Source organism: Rhagoletis zephyria, unplaced genomic scaffold (genome assembly GCF_001687245.7).
Source record: "Rhagoletis zephyria isolate East Lansing unplaced genomic scaffold, Rhagoletis_zephyria_1.1 Rzeph_scaffold_00815, whole genome shotgun sequence".
NCBI lineage: Eukaryota > Metazoa > Arthropoda > Insecta > Diptera > Tephritidae > Rhagoletis > Rhagoletis zephyria.
In genome coordinates this window covers 97,849-116,354 of record NW_016157899.1, presented here as the reverse complement: position 1 = coordinate 116,354, position 18,506 = coordinate 97,849, and the positions used below count along the sequence as shown (strand labels likewise).

The window sequence follows — 18,506 nt, the reverse complement described above, 5'->3', positions numbered from 1 at the left end:
CTTCGAAAATACTCAAGTACTACCAGTAGAGTACTCTACTGTCAAATACCTTTTACTCGCAGTAGTTGCGGAAGGCAAAGTAAATACTCTACGCGTGTTGCTATTGATCGGTAGTTTACGTACGCTTGCTGAAACTGGTTTATGCTTACTCACAATTGACCCGAACGATGAAAGTAGGGGATGGAAAGTATTTGCGCGGCGATCGGATGTCTTGTTGGGCCGTTTAAATGGAATTGCGCAGGAGTCTAGTATGTATGTATACCTCATTTTAAATATGCTTGCATATCAACACATTATGCATATGTATTGCACATTAAATTCCCCATCAGATGGTGGTGGTCTCCTCACTGCTGCTGCTGTTGCTACTTTTTACAGTTTTAATTAGCTATGCAATGTTAAGTAAGTCGCCGCTTCATTGCCAACGATTCGTTGCCGTTACTTGTTGTTGTTGCGATATGGTTTGCTGACTGGTACTGGAGCTGTTGCCGGTGGTGGTGGTGGTGATGGTAGTGGCAGTGTTGGTGTAGAAGGGCAACCGCAGCTAATTGCCAGTTAAGTGAAGTAATAACTGTAAGAGACCTTTTTGCATACCGCGAACGTAACTGCGACCATATCCAAGTTCAAATTAGATTCTAAATGCGTGTGAAGTACGAACGAAGCCGCACAAATCAAAACAAAAAAAAAAGTTAAAAAAAAAATCGGTTCCCAGCAAAATTCGAATGTTCAATGAAAATGGAAATAAACATTTGAATGCCTTTATTTTCTCAAAAACCTTTTGTTTATCGCTCTCTGTGTAAGCTTTAAGGTCTTCTTGCTTATTTGTAGATATACATATGTACATCCTTTCCATCGCCTACGTTCATAGCATTTTAGGCAGTCTTGTAATAAAATACTAATGTGCGCAAGCGTAGAGTGTCCTACAGCGCATAAAACTAAAGCCAATTATCTGTAAATTCCATGAAAGTCTGAGTCGCTTGAACAGATTTTTGCGTGCAACATTTGGCTATGGAAAAGGAATACGAACGCCGAAAAAAATAAGCAAAAAAGAGGAGCAGTCGCAGTTCGGCATTAAAAAGGTTTTAGCGAGAAAAAGGAATTGTAGTGGGTATTACACCCTGCGATAGTAAATTTTACACACAAAAAACTTAATATATTCGCAAAACTATGGCTAAATTATAGTAAAACTGCGTACTTAGTTTTTCTCTCTAATGTCAGGATTTTTTAAAGGAGTTTGAAAATTAAAAAAAAAAATATTATTTCAAAAAATTATTTTAAAAATTCCGTGCAATGTCGGATACCAACAAGGGTATCATGCAAGAAAAATTTTTGTAGAATTATAACAGAATAAATGTTTGGTGCATAAGACTGAATGGGTATGGAAAATGTCCTTAATAAGTTTTTTCCTTAGATATCCTTGAAAATTTGCAATATTTATTTTTGAAAAAATTATTGTTTGAGAACTAATATACACACGACCTCATCATCGAATTTCTTTCGGCCTGCAAACTTTATTAACTTAAAAAGATAAAATTTATTAAAAGTGCATTTTCAATACCTATTCGAAATCATTTTTTTAATTAATCATATCATTAAAATTTCAAAGTCCTTTGAAAAAAAAATCCTGACGTCAGAGTGAAAAACTAAAACCGTAGTTTTACTATATTTGGCCCATAGTTTCGTGAGTATATCGATGTTTTCGTGTGTTTTGAATTTTTTTTTGTTTTTGTCGCACGGTGTTATGAGTAATTTCTTTTCACTTTTTCATTTTTTCGACTTTATCTGCCTTCAATTCTTCTTGTTTTTACCTGCTAGTGGTTTCTAATAATTGTCATAGCAACAACTTTTGAATTGTAAATATTTATGCGAATATCGTATTACCCCATAACTTCATTTAGAAATTTTTGGATAACCCAAAAAGTTAGCCTAAAAATATGCAACATTTGTTGCTTATTATATTCGCTTACTTAGCAAATGCATGCAATTCCCACAGGGCATATGAAATAATTTTTTTAAGACGCGCGTTTCTCATTACGCTATCCTTCCCCATCAAGGTCATGTGACCTCATCTCAAAAGTACCAGAGCCTGAGTGATATGGGTCGCAGGGCATTGTTATATACCCTGAAGCGAGAAAGCAAACTAGCTTTCAAGAAAAAGTACTTTCACATCCCTTTTACCGACCTGCAAATTGTTAGTTTCGCCACTAACTTCCTGCCTTGCTCATGATTAGGGCTTTATTCCTCAAGCATGAGGTGGAAACAGCTTAATAGCTGCAAACAGCAAGCGCACTTTTCGCTAAGGGGAGAAATATCCTTAGCTATGTATGAAGCTACTGCCACGCCACATTACCCCGATGCTTCAAGGGAATGGCTGTCTTTACACACAGAATGGGTGCAGGAATTTTTATTGAGCAACTCCTTCCACCTATTGGTCCGCGCAAAGGTTTTCCAAGCATTTGCAATTAATGAGGCGATAAAATTACCATCCACGCGCCGAAAACGCATATTTTTTTGAGCAGACAGTCGCAAAATTCAGGCGCTCTTCCCGTCCTCGCCTCGGTTAGGTCACAGCTTGTGAAGGGCTGTAGGACAGAATTGGTATCAGTTCCTGATCAATACACTTATATGGGCCTCAGGCAAAGGTGCTTACATATACGGGAATGAGACAGCGGGTGAGCTGGCGAGGTGTGGCTTTGTAGTAAATATTTTCCATGCGGTGGCCATGGCCGCTTCGCCCAAAAAAATCAGTAGTTGCAATTCAGAAACTTGCCACTCAAAAGCTTATACATATATAACGATTATCAGACATAGCCGGAATACGGCCTACGTCCTACCAACAGCCGCATTCCAACATTCGCTGTCGCTAATTTTGATGTCCAAAAATCTGCTAAAAACATGCGACACCTAGTTGCATTTCTCCCCTACTGCCATATTTTTCTGAGTACACTTTTTCATGTTCTTTACTTTTAGGCCCCGCTGCTTTTGATTTCAAGAATTTTGCCGACGGAAAATCAGGGTAGCGATTGTCAGAATTCCACTGCAGGATTCTGCAATGAGCATGGAAAATATCTAAAAAAAATCCAGGCTGTTTGCTTCTTTCTCCAAACTCTGCCGCAGCTGCAAGGATTCGAGCTTGGAGGAGACCGCCAAGCAGCTTAAGGTTTACATGAGTTTGTGGCTTGAGAACATCTAAAATTTGATAACTGATTGTCACGAAGCCATTTTAACCAACCAACCGGATACCATCAGAATTTTAAAAGGATATCAGATGAGCTCAGAAGACAGACAAAGCTGATGAATTTAGAGCAGGCATGCCCAGCGCAGGGCACTTGCTTACGGAGTTCTGCCAACGTTGGGCATGACTGATTTTGACCAAAGATACAGTAGCAGAGTTGAAGACTAAATAATCGATATAAGCCAACTTTTCAAAACCACTGTTCAATGTTGTAATCGCTGTGAACGGCCGCAATAATCGTTCGGTCACATCACTGCTGGTACAAAAAGCAACAAAATTCAACAGAAACTGCAACAATAACCAAGGCACTTTAAATCACAGAAAAAAAAAAACAGATTATAATAGCAACAAAGATGAACAATAAATAGTTAAACACAAAAGTGCAGGAGTTGAAGGTATAGTAGATGAGGCGGCACGTAAGCAAAAGTCAAAAGATGAGGTGAACGAAAAAAATTACTTAGCTAAGTACACGGAATAATAATAAATGAATAGCAACAAAGAGCAACACATTCAGTATACATATGCTTGTGCATTAAGGCGGTACAAAAATAGGCAGTAAAATCAATTTTTTTTTAATCTTTCCGCTGCCACCTCCAGAGCTGAAGAATATCGAAAGTAAAGAGAGCAGTGACCGAACATAACAGTTATTGCCATGGAAAATTCACTATGAAGGAAATGTTCTACAACTAAGTGATACATACCTATCGATTTCTTTTTTTCACCGAGACTCAAATTTTAAAATAGATTTTTATTTGCAATCTCTATGCAAAATTAAAAAAAAAAAAAACTATTTTTGATTTTTGTAATATAAATCTAAAATAACAATTATATGTGATTTTTAAGTAATATGATTTAAAATGATAAAAGTCATCAATAAAAATCAATCAGTGACTTTTACTTTTAAAAGTCATCAATATAAATCAGTCACCGACTTTTATTTTTTAAATCATTCGTATAAAAGTCATAAAAGTCATTTTTCGCAGTTAAGAAGGTGTTGGGAAACAAAAGCTTATTACGATCTATACAAATGACATATAAGTATCATTTAAAAAATTAAAGTCACTGACAGATTTTTTTTACGACTTTTATAAATAAAAGTCTTCAATAACTGTTATAGAAGACATATAATCTAAAAATCAAAAATAACTGTTATTTGCAGAGTTTAGATAAAAATTAAAAATAAATTTTTTAGCCGCTCAATGCTTGCACTAATTTTATTAAAATTTTATAATCCTGTCAACAGCATACTTAAAAAATTTCAAAAAAAAATCAGGTTAAAAAGCTGGAAATTTAGATACAAATTTGTGGATTTTTTCTAAATTTAGTATAAAGTTTGAAAGTGTGATTTATACGGTTTTTGTTAAAGCATGAACCATATTTTTATAACAAAAACTATCAAAAAAATTATAGCTTGAAAAACATTGTAAATATTAAATACGAAACATCATTCATCCACTTTTGACCGCCACTGTATGTACCACAAGTGCGCTCAGATATACATAACTATAAACACGCGTCTCCTTATTTTCGCTATTCTTCGGTTCCAAAAATTGTACCACCCTAATGTGCATGCATTTAAGTAACTACAAAAGTACAATAACGCAGCAGCAAGGAGCAAACCAGGCAACACTAGCATGAAAAGGAAAATTACCTACACTACCACTGCCATTCGCTTCAACGCAAACAGGCAACAACACCAAAAGGCGCACATGCGCTTCCTTTTTGTAGTTTTGCTAGACGCTGTGTGTGTGTGTGCGTATGTGAATGTTGGAGCCATTGGTATTGCCATGCCGTGGTAGCAATAGGTGGTCGCTGAGAAATGAATTACGATCGTTTCGCATTCGCAATAGCATTCGCATTTTTGCGTTTTTGTCTTGCTTATTTTTGCACTTTTTCTACGTTTTTTTTTTTTGTTGTCTGTAATACCTTTAATTTTGGATAAAATCACAACAACGCATCTTCTTGCTGCCTGCGTTGGAGGCCTTCTTCGGTGGCGTAGAAAAAAAATAAAAAAACACAAAGAAAAGGAGTTGAAAAAACCGCTTTGCATCCTTTGCATTTTTTCGTCGTCGCCGCCATGAACTGGAAACTGGATTTCGATTGCCTATTCTGCGCCTTGGAAGGTTTCATTACTTTTCTTTTTTTCGTTCAATTATTGTTTTTTTTTTTGTTTTTGTTTTTGATGATAATTTTGTGGTGCATATTATCATATGTATACCGGTTTCAGTTATGTTATGCGTTGCATGCCACATTCTTTTATTTTATGCATTGTTGTTATTATTATTATTACACTGTGATTTTATGCAAATGCAATATGGGTATGTCGAATGCGTGAGGACAAAAAAACAAGAAGAATCGCACATATAAAAAAATAAAACTATACCAAAAATGCATGAAATGGTAGAGAAAAAATTCACTGAAAAAGGATTCTACACCGCCGCCGCAGACCAATGCCGAAAAGATGTAGTGTATGGTGCGTAGTACAGAACTTGTGGGGGATATGTGTTATGTCGTCAACTCATTTGCAAGCGACATTTAATTAAGAAATTAACTTGGCAAATTTATGCGCAACACACAGAGCGAGTGAACTACAGACGAAGCGCGATGAAGCGAGTTTCAGAATACTCCATCGTCGAAATGGCGCAGCGCGGGCGGGCGGAGAACGCTTGCGACGAAAAAATTACTCAAATTACCTGTACGAAAAATAGGTGCCGGTTTATTACGGGTATTGAGTACAATGAAAAAAAAAAAATAAAATAAAATAAAATTCCGAAGAAAGCATCGCCAACCGCAAATTCAAGCTCATCGGCATTCACACATCGTTTTTTTTTTATCTTCATCTTATGTTATAAAATTATAAAATGTTTTTGGAAGGTTTATGAGGACAGTTTAAAAATAGCGCAATCGAATATGTGAAGGCGTCTCGGTGGCGAAAAGGTTTTTTTTTCTCTTTTTTGTAAATTTCTTGCTAAGCAAAAAATTTGTAATTCGACACTTTTGCGCTGTGGCACAGGCAGCAGCTACACAATTTCGTTGTGTTCAAGGGAAAGGAATAAAGCAGATTTCTGAAAAAAAAAAAATATGTGTGAAAAGGATTCCCTTAATTTTTTTGGCATGCGTTGCCCGCTACTATGTATGCCACTTAACCCTGTCGGCGGTGTGGTTGCGCGAAATGAAGGGGAGAAAAATATAAAAAAATGCAAAATGCAAAAAACAATAAAATATGGCTTTGAATAACAGTACTACAAAAAATGACCACTGTAGCGTGTGGTACGTTTCGTAAGGTAGTAAAAAAAATTACCTTTTTCATAGTTCTCGCATTGGTGTGTCTTATAAACCGCAGGGGTTCGAAATATTCGATTTAATCCTATGAAGAAATGACGGCAAAGTTTGCTTTGCTTTTGTTATATGTTGTTTTTTTAATTTAATTTTACTAACTTTGCTTCGCTGGAATTTGCTTGAGCCAATGCTCCAAAAAAAGCTAAACCTTTTCTGTACGATCAGCTAAGGTTTTGAATATCATAGATCCAGCGTTTGGCCATCAAATTAAGTAGAGATTCCATATTTTATGCCGTTCTTGTTCTTATATATTCTTTGCCCTAAATCAAAGACACTTTTTTTGATGCTTCCTATTCCACGCGACTAACTTTCAACCAACCGTTGGTTCGTTTATTGCCACACAAAATTTGACTGCCGTTTTGACGATTATTTGTCGGCACTTTGTACTTTACTTCTTATTAAATGCACTCGTTTTATTTTTTGTTGTTTTATGTTAAAAAGTATAAAATTTCATTATTGCCACTGTTTTAATTTGGCAAACGCTTGATTTAGTCACGTGTTAGTCGAAAGGGCAATCGAATTTCAAAGGTAAAGATTTCGGGAGAAAAAATTACAAAATAAAAAGCAGCGAAAATAAGGGAAAGAAACCGTATTAATAAAAAAAAATCCAAAATGATGTCCACCCAGTACACAGGATAAAAATTCAGTGAAACGGGCTTACGGAAGAAGTATGGGTATCAAATTAAAGGGAAAATTCTGTCGAATTTTAACAGCTTTAATTTTTTTTTATGCATAAGGACTGGTAAGTATTGAAAATGTGTTTTTAAAATTTTATCCTTGAAATTTCGCAATATTTGTTTTTGAAAAAACTATATGTTAGGGACTTATATAAATTCGATAACATCCTCGAATTTTGTCCTTCTAACATTATCAGCTTAAAAAATTACCTATTCGTCCTTGTGAATCCAAAAAATTAAATTTTTTTTTCTTAATTCTAAAGAAATTTCATCTTTCATTTGGTACCCATATTTTTATTCTACATTGCATTGAATTTTTGAAGCAATTTTTGGAATTCAAATTTTGGCGTCAGAGAGATAAAATAAAAACGCCACTTTAAATAAAAAATTAGGTTTCAAACCCATTCAGAGANATATGTTAGGGACTTATATAAATTCGATAACATCCTCGAATTTTGTCCTTCTAACATTATCAGCTTAAAAAATTACCTATTCGTCCTTGTGAATCCAAAAAATTAAATTTTTTTTTCTTAATTCTAAAGAAATTTCATCTTTCATTTGGTACCCATATTTTTATTCTACATTGCATTGAATTTTTGAAGCAATTTTTGGAATTCAAATTTTGGCGTCAGAGAGATAAAATAAAAACGCCACTTTAAATAAAAAATTAGGTTTCAAACCCATTCAGAGATATTATTTATTTTATGGTAGGAGAGATAGAAGCAATTTTTTCAATTTAAGTTGCTGAAAATTAATGAATATCGAAATCCCGGGATTCTGATAACGACATCCCGAAAATTCCGGGATCGTAAAAAGCGAAAAAATTCACATCCTTAGCAGGGACGGAGAATGTGTTCTCACAATAAGCGAAACAACTGGGGGTGACACTGGATAAAATACTTAACTGGAACTCACACCTCGCAACGGATACCACTAAGGCAGTTTATGTTTGTCAAAGGCTTTATTGTTAAACATACGAAATATTTCCAAAATTGACGTACTCGCCCTGCAAATGTAAAACCGATTATACCATACGCAGCACTTGTCTGATGGCCAACAGCTAGAGAAAAAACTTCCGGCGTCACTCTGGATAAGCTCCACCGTGTAGCCATGCACACATGTCCAACAGAGGCACTCTATCATAGGCATACCGCCTTTAGCTATGGTGATTGAAAAAGGCTGGTTGAAATGTCCTGTGAGTGCCGCGACTAAGCAGCATGAACAGTAGAGATTTCAGGCGCCATCAGAGTATCTTAGAACCGATATGTTTTTGAAGGATTTTTCGCCAGCCCTTGTCAAATTTGGTTTGGAGACAAGCCGGTTTCGGCGATGTGTCATCTTCAGTGTCATTTTCGTTTCGTTCGGAAACAACAACAACCAAAAAGCAAATATCACAGCCACAGTGCCATTCTCTTTCAAGTCCTACAAGGTTAGAATTTCTGAAAGGGACTCTTGTGAATAAGTGAATAATCCGAAGCTTGGTAGACTGATGGATCCAAATTTAATGATGCTAGTTTTCAGGAAGGCGTATATGGGCCAAGGTTACAGAAAAGCGTTACATACATATTACATAGCGTAAAATTTCACAACTGAAATCTGTGCCCGTGAAAGTTTTCGTGGAAGGATTAATAGAGCCACTATGCCGATTACCAAGATTACCTCTATGTACAGCACTCAGCTTTTCTATGGTCCATACAAGCGATAGACGGCAGATTAGCTAAAGAGGAGCAGCACTCTTTGGTTGTAGCCCACTAGCGTGGTCGCGCACGTATAAGTGAAGTAGTCTTTGACTTATACACACTGAAAAATTAATATCGTCTTAATCTAACATCTGAAATTATAGCACAGTCCAAAGTACTTCACTTTATAAATTTTCTAAGCTTGAAGTAAACTCTTAAGTTGTAGAACAATAAATCTAACTAAATTGCAACTGTATTCAATCCCTGTGTTAAAGCCGTTCTCCTGGATGTTTCTTTATCATTTTCGATATAGAACTACTTAATAGAGAAAAGTTTTCAAGACAAAAAGTACTACGGTCGAGCTGAAGCCTAAGTGGCAATCTGCAAAAGATTTTTTAAATGTTTCTTCATTCAAAATTCTTTCACAAAGGACAAAAGTCCGAAATCGAAAACTACAGAACAATGCTAATGGGCCATATAGTTTCAATAAATCGAAATAAGCAATCCTTCGCTTGAGTTAATCAATAATGAATTAGTTGGAATGTGGCGTAACATTCGAGACACAACACACCAAGCAGACAGACAATCAGTCTAACTATCTATGTGTGTGTGCTGGTCCAGAAGCCAGCGCAAGCGATTTTCAATGAATACAAAATCCATGGATGTATGTAAAATCAATGTTGCACTCTGTTTGAAACTGTGGCAACGAAATGGCAACCAGAACGTCATAAAGCCGGACTCCAAACGAAATCAAAGGGTCACAATGCTTAGCTCGAGCTGTATTTGCGCTATGCGTCCTGTAGCCACACGCCAAGGCATAAAAAATGTTTCATAATGAACTAACCGAGAACATTTGGTGTTGCAGCAGCGGCATCAGGAACGCATGCGCTTGCCGCGCTGCCTCATTGGCTCATTTTTATGCTGCCCTGTTGTCTTCTGCTACAGCTGATAATGCCATGAAAAAGCCGCAGACAGGTTATTTGCGTGGTTTGCGATTTCTTATTAACGTTATGGTTTTTTCTTTTTACTTTATTTTCAGTCTGATGTAGACATAAAAGCACACCGACTAACGCCAGACAATCGTGGGTAACTTCATTCAAGGGATATCGTTTATGTACATACATACTTTGGCGGCTGACGATATTGGCAGAGAAGAACCATTGGCAAGGGCTTGACTGTAGTATGAAGAAAGATGGGAGGATTGCAAAAGCAGAAATGCATTAAGACTAAAGCAATTATGGTGTGGAGAAAACTCTGCGCAACTAAGATAAGCTCAGAAAGTGTTTCAAGAGATTTATACTATGTATTTACCATTTTACATTATCATCACATTAGAAAATCTAACTACTTCCGAAAGCCATGAAGACATTTCAAAAACTTAATATTTGCTTTGATGTTGTTTAAGCTTACCTTTGGCTGCTAAACATATGAAGGCCTGCGCATGTTGTCTTACTTTTTCGAGACTCAAATCAGGACATTCTTTACTCTTAATTGGCAGGCGGATAAGTAATAGTTCTAGAAAATCCAAAGGCGTAACAGACGACAAGTCCCAGCCAAGTCGACTCAGCACAAAAAGTTCCCATTTCTGCAATAGACAAAAAAAAAGAGAGAAAAAATTATTAGAGCACATTTTCGAAAATTTATAATTTACATACATTTATAAAAATTAATGGATTCAATTCCATCATACTTAAACTTAAATAAAAAATAAAAAATTTCGTCTGTCGAAAATAAAGTATACAAATAAATAAATAAAAACATTGCAAAATAAACACTAAAAAATTTATAAAAAATAGCACAAAAAATAAGTAAAAATTATATGTATTTAAAACAAAAATAATTAAAAAAAACATCAATTAAAATATATATAATTAAAAAATAGAAAAAATAAGAAACCAAAAAAAAACAAAAAAAACAATAAAAACAAAAACAAAAAAAAATAATTAAAAATAATAATAAAAATAAAATATATAAAAATCGAACAAAATTTGCAAACTAAACGAAAACTAAGACTTAACAAAAAATAAAAATACTAACAAAAATATAAGAATAACTAAAAATAGATTTCAAGTAAAATTGTTATTAAAAAAATAAGCTGATAAAACAGCAAAAATGAAAAATAATTTTAATTATATTAAAAAGGCAAAAAAATATATTTAAAAAAAACATTAAAAAATTAAAATATATAAATTTTCAATAAATTTTTAAAAATTAATTTAAAACAATATTCCAAAAAATTAACAACAAACAAAAGTAAGAAAAATAAATAAATAAAAAATTAAAAAATCAACAAAAATAAATAAAAACTTGAAAAATATTTAAATTACATATATAAAAAATATACATATAAACAATATAAATTACAAAATATTCACATAAACAATATAAATTACAAAATTCAAAGAAAACTAAAATAATGTAATGTGTATTCAAAGTATGGGTCCAAATAGAAAGTTATCTGCGGTAATTCCAATCAGGGAGGAATCGGTAGTAGTGAAATTTAATGTGCAGCTCCATGACAAAATAGATGGAGGAATATTTTTCGTGAAACCCTGCCCTCAGGAGCATATTTCGTTTAAAAAGACTACTAAGTTGTCTTCCTAGCTGAGTTTTTATCTATTATGAGGCTTTATTATAGCCGGTGCCGGTATTACAGAAAAGCTATAATTGCACCTATGCGTTTCTTAACATTTAATAACTAAAAAAAACTGTACTGGATTGTCGCCGACCTCTTCAGCACAGTCTTAATAAAATGTGAGTGCTCACTCAAAAAATATATGGCAGACAAATTTGCAAGGAAGGGACAGAAACAAGAAGATTCTTCTGGAAAACAATACACTGGCATGTCTATTGCCACTTGTAAGCTGTTGTTGAAATAATTTTTCGCTGTTCCTGAAAATGAGAGATGGATAGAAGTTACGAACTGTCTGATTTTTAGGCAAGCTTGGCATAGGTGGGATTAAAGAAGGCCTCGGAGCTAATATACGTATTTCCCAGAAAGAGAAAATATATTTTCACGCCGTTGGTGGTGAAAGGCCATTTCCTTCAATGCAGAACATGCAATATTTATGAAGTGAAAATGGCAGTGCTGCTCTGCTTCTCTCCTGGAATGCCTCGAGATGAGATAGCAACTTCTGGGGTCGCTTTTTTTGACGACCTGCGTGAACCTGCGTGAAGTTGCGGATATAAGCCTAAGGTGCCAGAGGAGATTGGTAAGCAAGGGGGAGTAAAAATGTAGTGCTAGCCAAACGGACCTTCCCGCCAAAATAAAAATAAAATTAAATTGAATTAAAATAAGTAGATATTCTAAATTCCCGTAGAAACGTAAGAAATCCAACAAAAAAAAAAACAAATGAAGAACAACGAATTATTGAAAACAATTAAATAATTATGCGTAGTAAAGCTATGTATGTAATCGCTTCAAACTATTCAATTTTGTTGCAAAGCCGATAGATATTTCAGTAGGTTAATGAGTTATGGCTATGTGTGTAGCTTGGTAATTGAGGAAGTCATTACAATGGAAATCGCAAAAGGTAATTTATTAACTTGGCACGGCGAAAAAACCAAAGCCAAATGCTAAATGCAATGAAAAATAATCACCAAATGACTAAGTCATGTCTGTTTTATGCTCAGCGACTGCAATATTTAACAATTAGAACTTGCAATAAATTTTCTTATGTTTTTTTTTTACTCAAAGAATTTCCATAGAAAAAACCTACTATAAACGTTTTTCAAAATATGCTGACTTCACAGTACGTATGTATACATTTTTTACTTAATAAATACAATTTTTTTTTTCGCTGGCCACACCACCAGCAAGCAGCCAGCCACCAATTGGCAACCGGCACTTGACAAACGACGGAGGAGACAGGCATTTATGCGCATAATTTCTATACAATATATACACAAATTACCCACTTCCCTCGCAGTTTTCCCCGCAATCTATATTACAGACGTAGGAAAATATATGCAACAGAAGACAACAAAAAAAAAAACAAAGTTTGAATTGTTAATTACAACTGATAAGCGATGGGGGGCATTGCGTATGCGCAGCTCCTTTAAGCTTTTTTCCATAATTCTGCAACTTTTTTGTTAGCACTTTTTGCTTTGTTGCTCGATGCCACTTAAATGCAACTTAATATTGGTTGACGACGAGGGTTTTTCTGCAGTTTGTCGCAGCGTATATTGGGGGAAAAACCCAAATTGCTTGCGCCACCGTCAGATACCGCGTGGCAACTTTTATGTGAGCATTTAAATTGGCATTAAGGTTATCGGTGGTGGTTATTATATATTTATTATTAGTTAAAATTTCCAATTTTTTTTTATTATTATCTACTATTACCAGTTATTCTTGCAGTTCTCATTTACAAGTGGCGTTAGCGATAATAATACTTTGGCCGAAACTTGGTGGCGTTGATAGTCTCTAGTTGTTATGATGGTGGCTGCGGTGTTGGTGGTGGTGGTGGTCTTGTTGGCTGGTGTAATTTTCGCAGCGGGAAAATTAGTGGCGTAGCAAAATTCTAAAATTAGGTTAGTAGAATGTGCATATGTATGTATGTACGTATGTACATTGGTGCCACAAAATGTTGCATATTTATTATTAATAATTCGTTGCAACAGAATGTTGCAATAACGGTGGCCTTATCGGTGCACTACTTATTATGTAGAGCGGCACGAAAAACAAGTAAAAGTTTTGCGATACTAAAAAATTACAATTAACTATGGTGAAATGAATATGCAGAACTTAACAAAAATGCGAAAAAATGTGCCATTAAACTTTTTTAAATTTCTTAACTTTTTTAATAAATTGCAATTTTTTGGAGGACTAACTTAATTGTGAAAAACAAAAAACTGAAAAATATTTCTCACACATATTAAATACAGTGGTGAAAAAAATAAATAGGGACACGACATTTTTACAAATTTTTCCCATATTTATTTTTTTTTTAATATTTCTTATTTTTTACAAAATATAGCTCATTATCTAAAAAAAAACATATAAGTTCATATTTCAAACTTTTTTTTCAAAAATGATAAAAATTTATATAAATTTTCAACCTTTTAATCAGATTTTGCAGCATTTTTGAGTATGCAGTTTCAAAGCCCATTTAATTTTAGTACAAAAACAGTGTAAGATTTAAGTTCCGCAAAAATTGCGTTGATTTTTGATAATTTTTTTCTGAATGAATTACGTACTTTTCTCCAGAAAAGGGATTTCTTAAACAAACTTAAACATCGGTTTGTTTGATCGATTGCAGCGTGATGCCAGCTCAGCTCAATAAAAAATTTTCCAAACAATGCCACTCTGCAACTTTGTAAAATTTGATAGATCGATCACAGAGTGGTGTTGTCTAGAAATTATTATCGAGAATGAATCGAATGGATCGAACGCCATAAGACAGAACAGATAATTTTTGATATCTTTTCGGGTTCTCAATAACTAAAAAAAAAAGCATATGTGAAGTGCAGAACGAAATCGTATTCAAATGAAAACATCGCCAAAAATACATTTGTTTGAAACCAAAAGGTCGTTGACGCCAATTCATATGTGCTTTAGTTTGAAACAACGAAGCTATGGTTTAGTTTTTTTTCAGTGTAATACCGCACTTTATGACAAATGAAGCTCCAGGTATTAGTTTGTCCTAAGGCGCCCAACCCACAGGGTATTGCTTTGACAACTTTCTAAAAAACACGTTGTGTCCGGAACTCCAATAACCGAACCACAATAAAAAAATAATGCAGTCGACACTTGCGTCATTGCTTCTTCCGGGATCACTAACTCCAGTGATAGCAAGGTCAATTAAGCAATTAGAACTGCTTCCGGCGTTTTGTTAATGGCGCTGAGCAAAAACTTGTGAAGTGGGCCACCATTTTTTCGCTGGAACTGTCAGAAACTTTGAGAGCTGGATTCACCATCAGTTGAACGTAGTGGTCTACCTTCATCTTCTTATGGAAAGTTACGTCTAGACATAACAGTTTACGCTTATAACCACCAGAATGCTGAGAACTTCCCATTTGTCATGCCCGCGATTTGCGACATTAATACATTTTAGTCAGAATTTTTCTTGGACGTCCCGGATATTTTTTCCATTTCTGTAGCGCGTGTGAGCGAAGTCTTTCAATTCCAGTGTAGCACTACCAAAAATCGCAAGAGAGGCGAGGATATAACTCCCCGAGGACATTCTCTTCAATTCTTCTTCTTCTCCTTCTTTTTTCTTCTTCTTCTTTTTATTTTTCTTCTTGTTTTTATTTTTCTTCTTCTTTTTATTTTTCTTCTTCCTCTTTTTCTTCTCCTTCTTCTTCTTCCTCTTTTTCTTCTCCTTCTTCTTCTTCTCCTTCTTCTTCTCTTTCTTCTTCTTTATTCTTCCTCTTCTTTTTTATTCTTCCTCTTCTTTTTTCTTCTTCTTCTTCCTTTTTCTTCTTCTTCTTCTTTATTCTTCCTCTTCTCCTTTTTTCTTCTTTTTCTTCCTTTTGGTTCTTCTTCTTCTTTCTTCTTCTACTTTTTTCTTCTTTTTTCTTCATCTTCGTTTTTCTTCTTCTTTTTTTTCTTATTCTTCTTATTCTTCTTCTTCCTCTTCTTTTTTTCTTTTTTTTCGTCTTCTTCTTCTTCCTCTTCTTTTTTTCTTTTTTTTCTTCTTCTTCTTCTTCCTTTTCTTTTTCTTATCTTTTTCTTATCCTTTTCTTATTCTTTTCCTTTTTCTTCTTTTTCTTTTCCTTCTTTTTCTTCTTTTCTTCTTTTTCTTTTCCTTCTTTTTCCTTTCCTTCTTCTACTTTTTCTTTCTTTAATCTTTTTACTAAGGAATTTTCTATTAATCATTTGCTTTTGAGAGTAATTTAATCAAATTCTCTGATGAACAAACAAGTGATAGTAACAATAAAAAAATCTAATATAAAATTTACAACTGAAATGCCTCATTTGTGAGCATTTAATAATTTGCAATTTATAGTGCAATTTTATTAAGCCAAACAGTAATGTACGACGACAAGGTTAATAATGCTTGAAAAACAATCAAATAAACACCCATTTAAAAGATAATGAAATTACGCTTTTATAGGTATGTAACTATAGTATTTTTATTTTTATATAGTGAACGAAACGAAAAAACGAAAAACGCGTGTAAATCCAATTCTCAAACCTTATGCAATATTTAAAAAAAATTCACAAGCTTCCGTAAAAATTTCGAGATTTTTAAATTAGATTTCTTAGCAAGATTCTGAGTATGCAGAATTGTAGCCCATTGAATTTTAGTAGAATAATTAAATTACATTTTTCAAATGGCGTAAAATTACGATTGATTTGTTTAGACTTTTTTTGCCGAAGACCCCTGCAAACCAAAGTTCCCGAAATCTTAACGAAATCTTTAGGAGTATCTGATTTCTGTAACGATTTTTTTCCGAATCTTCAAAGAAAATTATATGAAGTGGTTGACACGAACTCGTAAAGAAATTTCTGTACGAAAAATAAAGAAAATTCTGAAAAAAGTCTGCAAGAAATTTTTCACATGGCAGCATTATTTTCATTTCTTCGCCGATTTTCTTCCGAAATTTCGTAAAAGAATGGAAGTGTGCGTAATATATTTCATTTTAGAAAATTCGGAAAAAAATCGGATGGGATCTTTCCGAATTCGTTAAAATTTCTTTACGATTCAGAATACTCTGAAAAAATGGTTTGCAGGGACGTTACGGTTTTCTTGCATACAAAACTAAATTGTGTGTATTTATATTCGTTATATAAAGGTAAATGGGACAAAAAAATAATTAATATTGCACAAAGTTTGAAACATGGATTTACACGGGTTTTGTTTAAGAATGAACTATGTTTTTATTAAAAAAATTACCAAAATAAAATAACAAAAAAATTATAGTACTTATGTTAAAACTTGCCAAAATATGATGCGGTTATAATTTTTTCGACCACTGTATATAAAAGTTATAATTGAACACCTACACAGCCATAACTAATTGCACACCTACATACACACAAAATAGTTATTTATTTAAAAGCAAATATTATTAAAAGCTTTATTTAATAAGACCGTAGGGAAACAGAATTCCCAAAGTCAAGCAGAAGATAGGCCTCCTCCAACTTGAACCATACTGCACAAAATGCACAAAAGTACTATGTAAGTATCTAACTATTACACAAGTGGTCATTATTAAATGCAAACGTGCTGTTGCATTAATTCTCTAAAAGCCCTGCGGTGTCAACGTCGACGCTCGCAATTGCAATGAGGCAGCACAGAGTTGGCGCCTTTGAAAAGCTTTTTGTTTTGTTCACTCTGCAAAATGCTTTACAAAACATACCGAGTACGGCATAGCTCAACCAATTACCTCAGTAAAGTAACAGTAATTTATTTCTGCTTAAGTAGCAACTATATAACTATTGGGCATTTTCTTTCATATCAAAAAATATATTTTGATCACGCGTTATATGGCAGAAATAGCGCGACACCCTCCACGAAAAAAAAATCTAAAAATCAACGGTAATCTCTAGCGACTTGAAACTTGCACTTTGTTGTACTAAAATTGAACGGACTACAAAACTGCATACTCGAAAATTTCTGAATAAAAATTTCGACACTTTGATGAAAATTGTTTGAATTTTTGTGTACTTTACATAAAGTGTGAAACTTTGATTGTTATGGTTTATGTTATAGAATGAACTATATTTTCATAAATAATTAATGAAAAAATTATTGTGAAATTGTGAATTTTATATTACAACAAGGTGTACACTTACATTTGACACCGACTGTATGTATGAATATGTGCAAATTGAAGGCAGTTAATCTCACTTTTATGAGGCAAAGCAAGACGGTCTAAGCATTTCGTAGCATAAATTCCGGTTGACATTGAATATTGACAATGCGCCACTCAATGCACAATGAGGAATATAATATACGTACTTACAAATCGTTAGCTTAATATAGAAAGGCTCTAACTCATATAGTCGCTAAACTGCAAAAAAGCCGTAACTAACTAAAATTTTGTATTGCTTAAAATGATGAGGGGACTTAGAATTCGAAGAAATGCATCATCATAATCAATCAAAAGGGAATTATGAATTTTTACTTAGTTACGGCTTTTTGTATTTCAGAGACTATATGAGTTAGGGCCTTTCTATATTAAGATGTCTATGTACATACATCTGTTTATAAGTATATAAATAAAACTTATAGCAGCACTTCGTGTGATAAGGAAAATTTTTCGCTCCGATAAAATAATAATCACAATGCAAGCACATGTCTATTGGGAGCGAAGTTTGTTTGCATTTTGCTAAATAAAATAAAATTAGAAAACAAAAAAAAAATTGGACGGCATTCACCATATATCATACGAGTGCACTGAGACATGCTATTTGTGTCTGTTAGGCGGAATTTAGAAAATGTTAAAAGCTTACATACTGGATTTTGGCGTAAAAATAAATCGCGATAAAAACAGCCAAAGAGGCGGCTTCCTTCTTTGTTTCTAACTGTCAAAGTTTTTATAAAATAAACTTTCAGACGAACATAGGAGGATAATTATGTACAAACTTTTTTCTCTTGAACGGTGACCGACCCGGTCTAATGTACCTACAAG

The 18,506-nt window shown here is 33.9% G+C and overlaps 1 protein-coding gene across 1 annotated transcript in view; it reads right to left on the bottom strand.

The window, feature by feature from the left end:
- The window catches only part of LOC108361682 (G1/S-specific cyclin-E2-like), a 112,346-nt gene that overhangs the window by 7,889 nt on the left and 85,951 nt on the right, over positions 1 to 18,506 (bottom strand). The window contains 1 exon segment of the mRNA XM_017614380.1: positions 10,338 to 10,512. Within this exon segment, the coding sequence (XP_017469869.1) occupies positions 10,338 to 10,512 (175 nt within the window).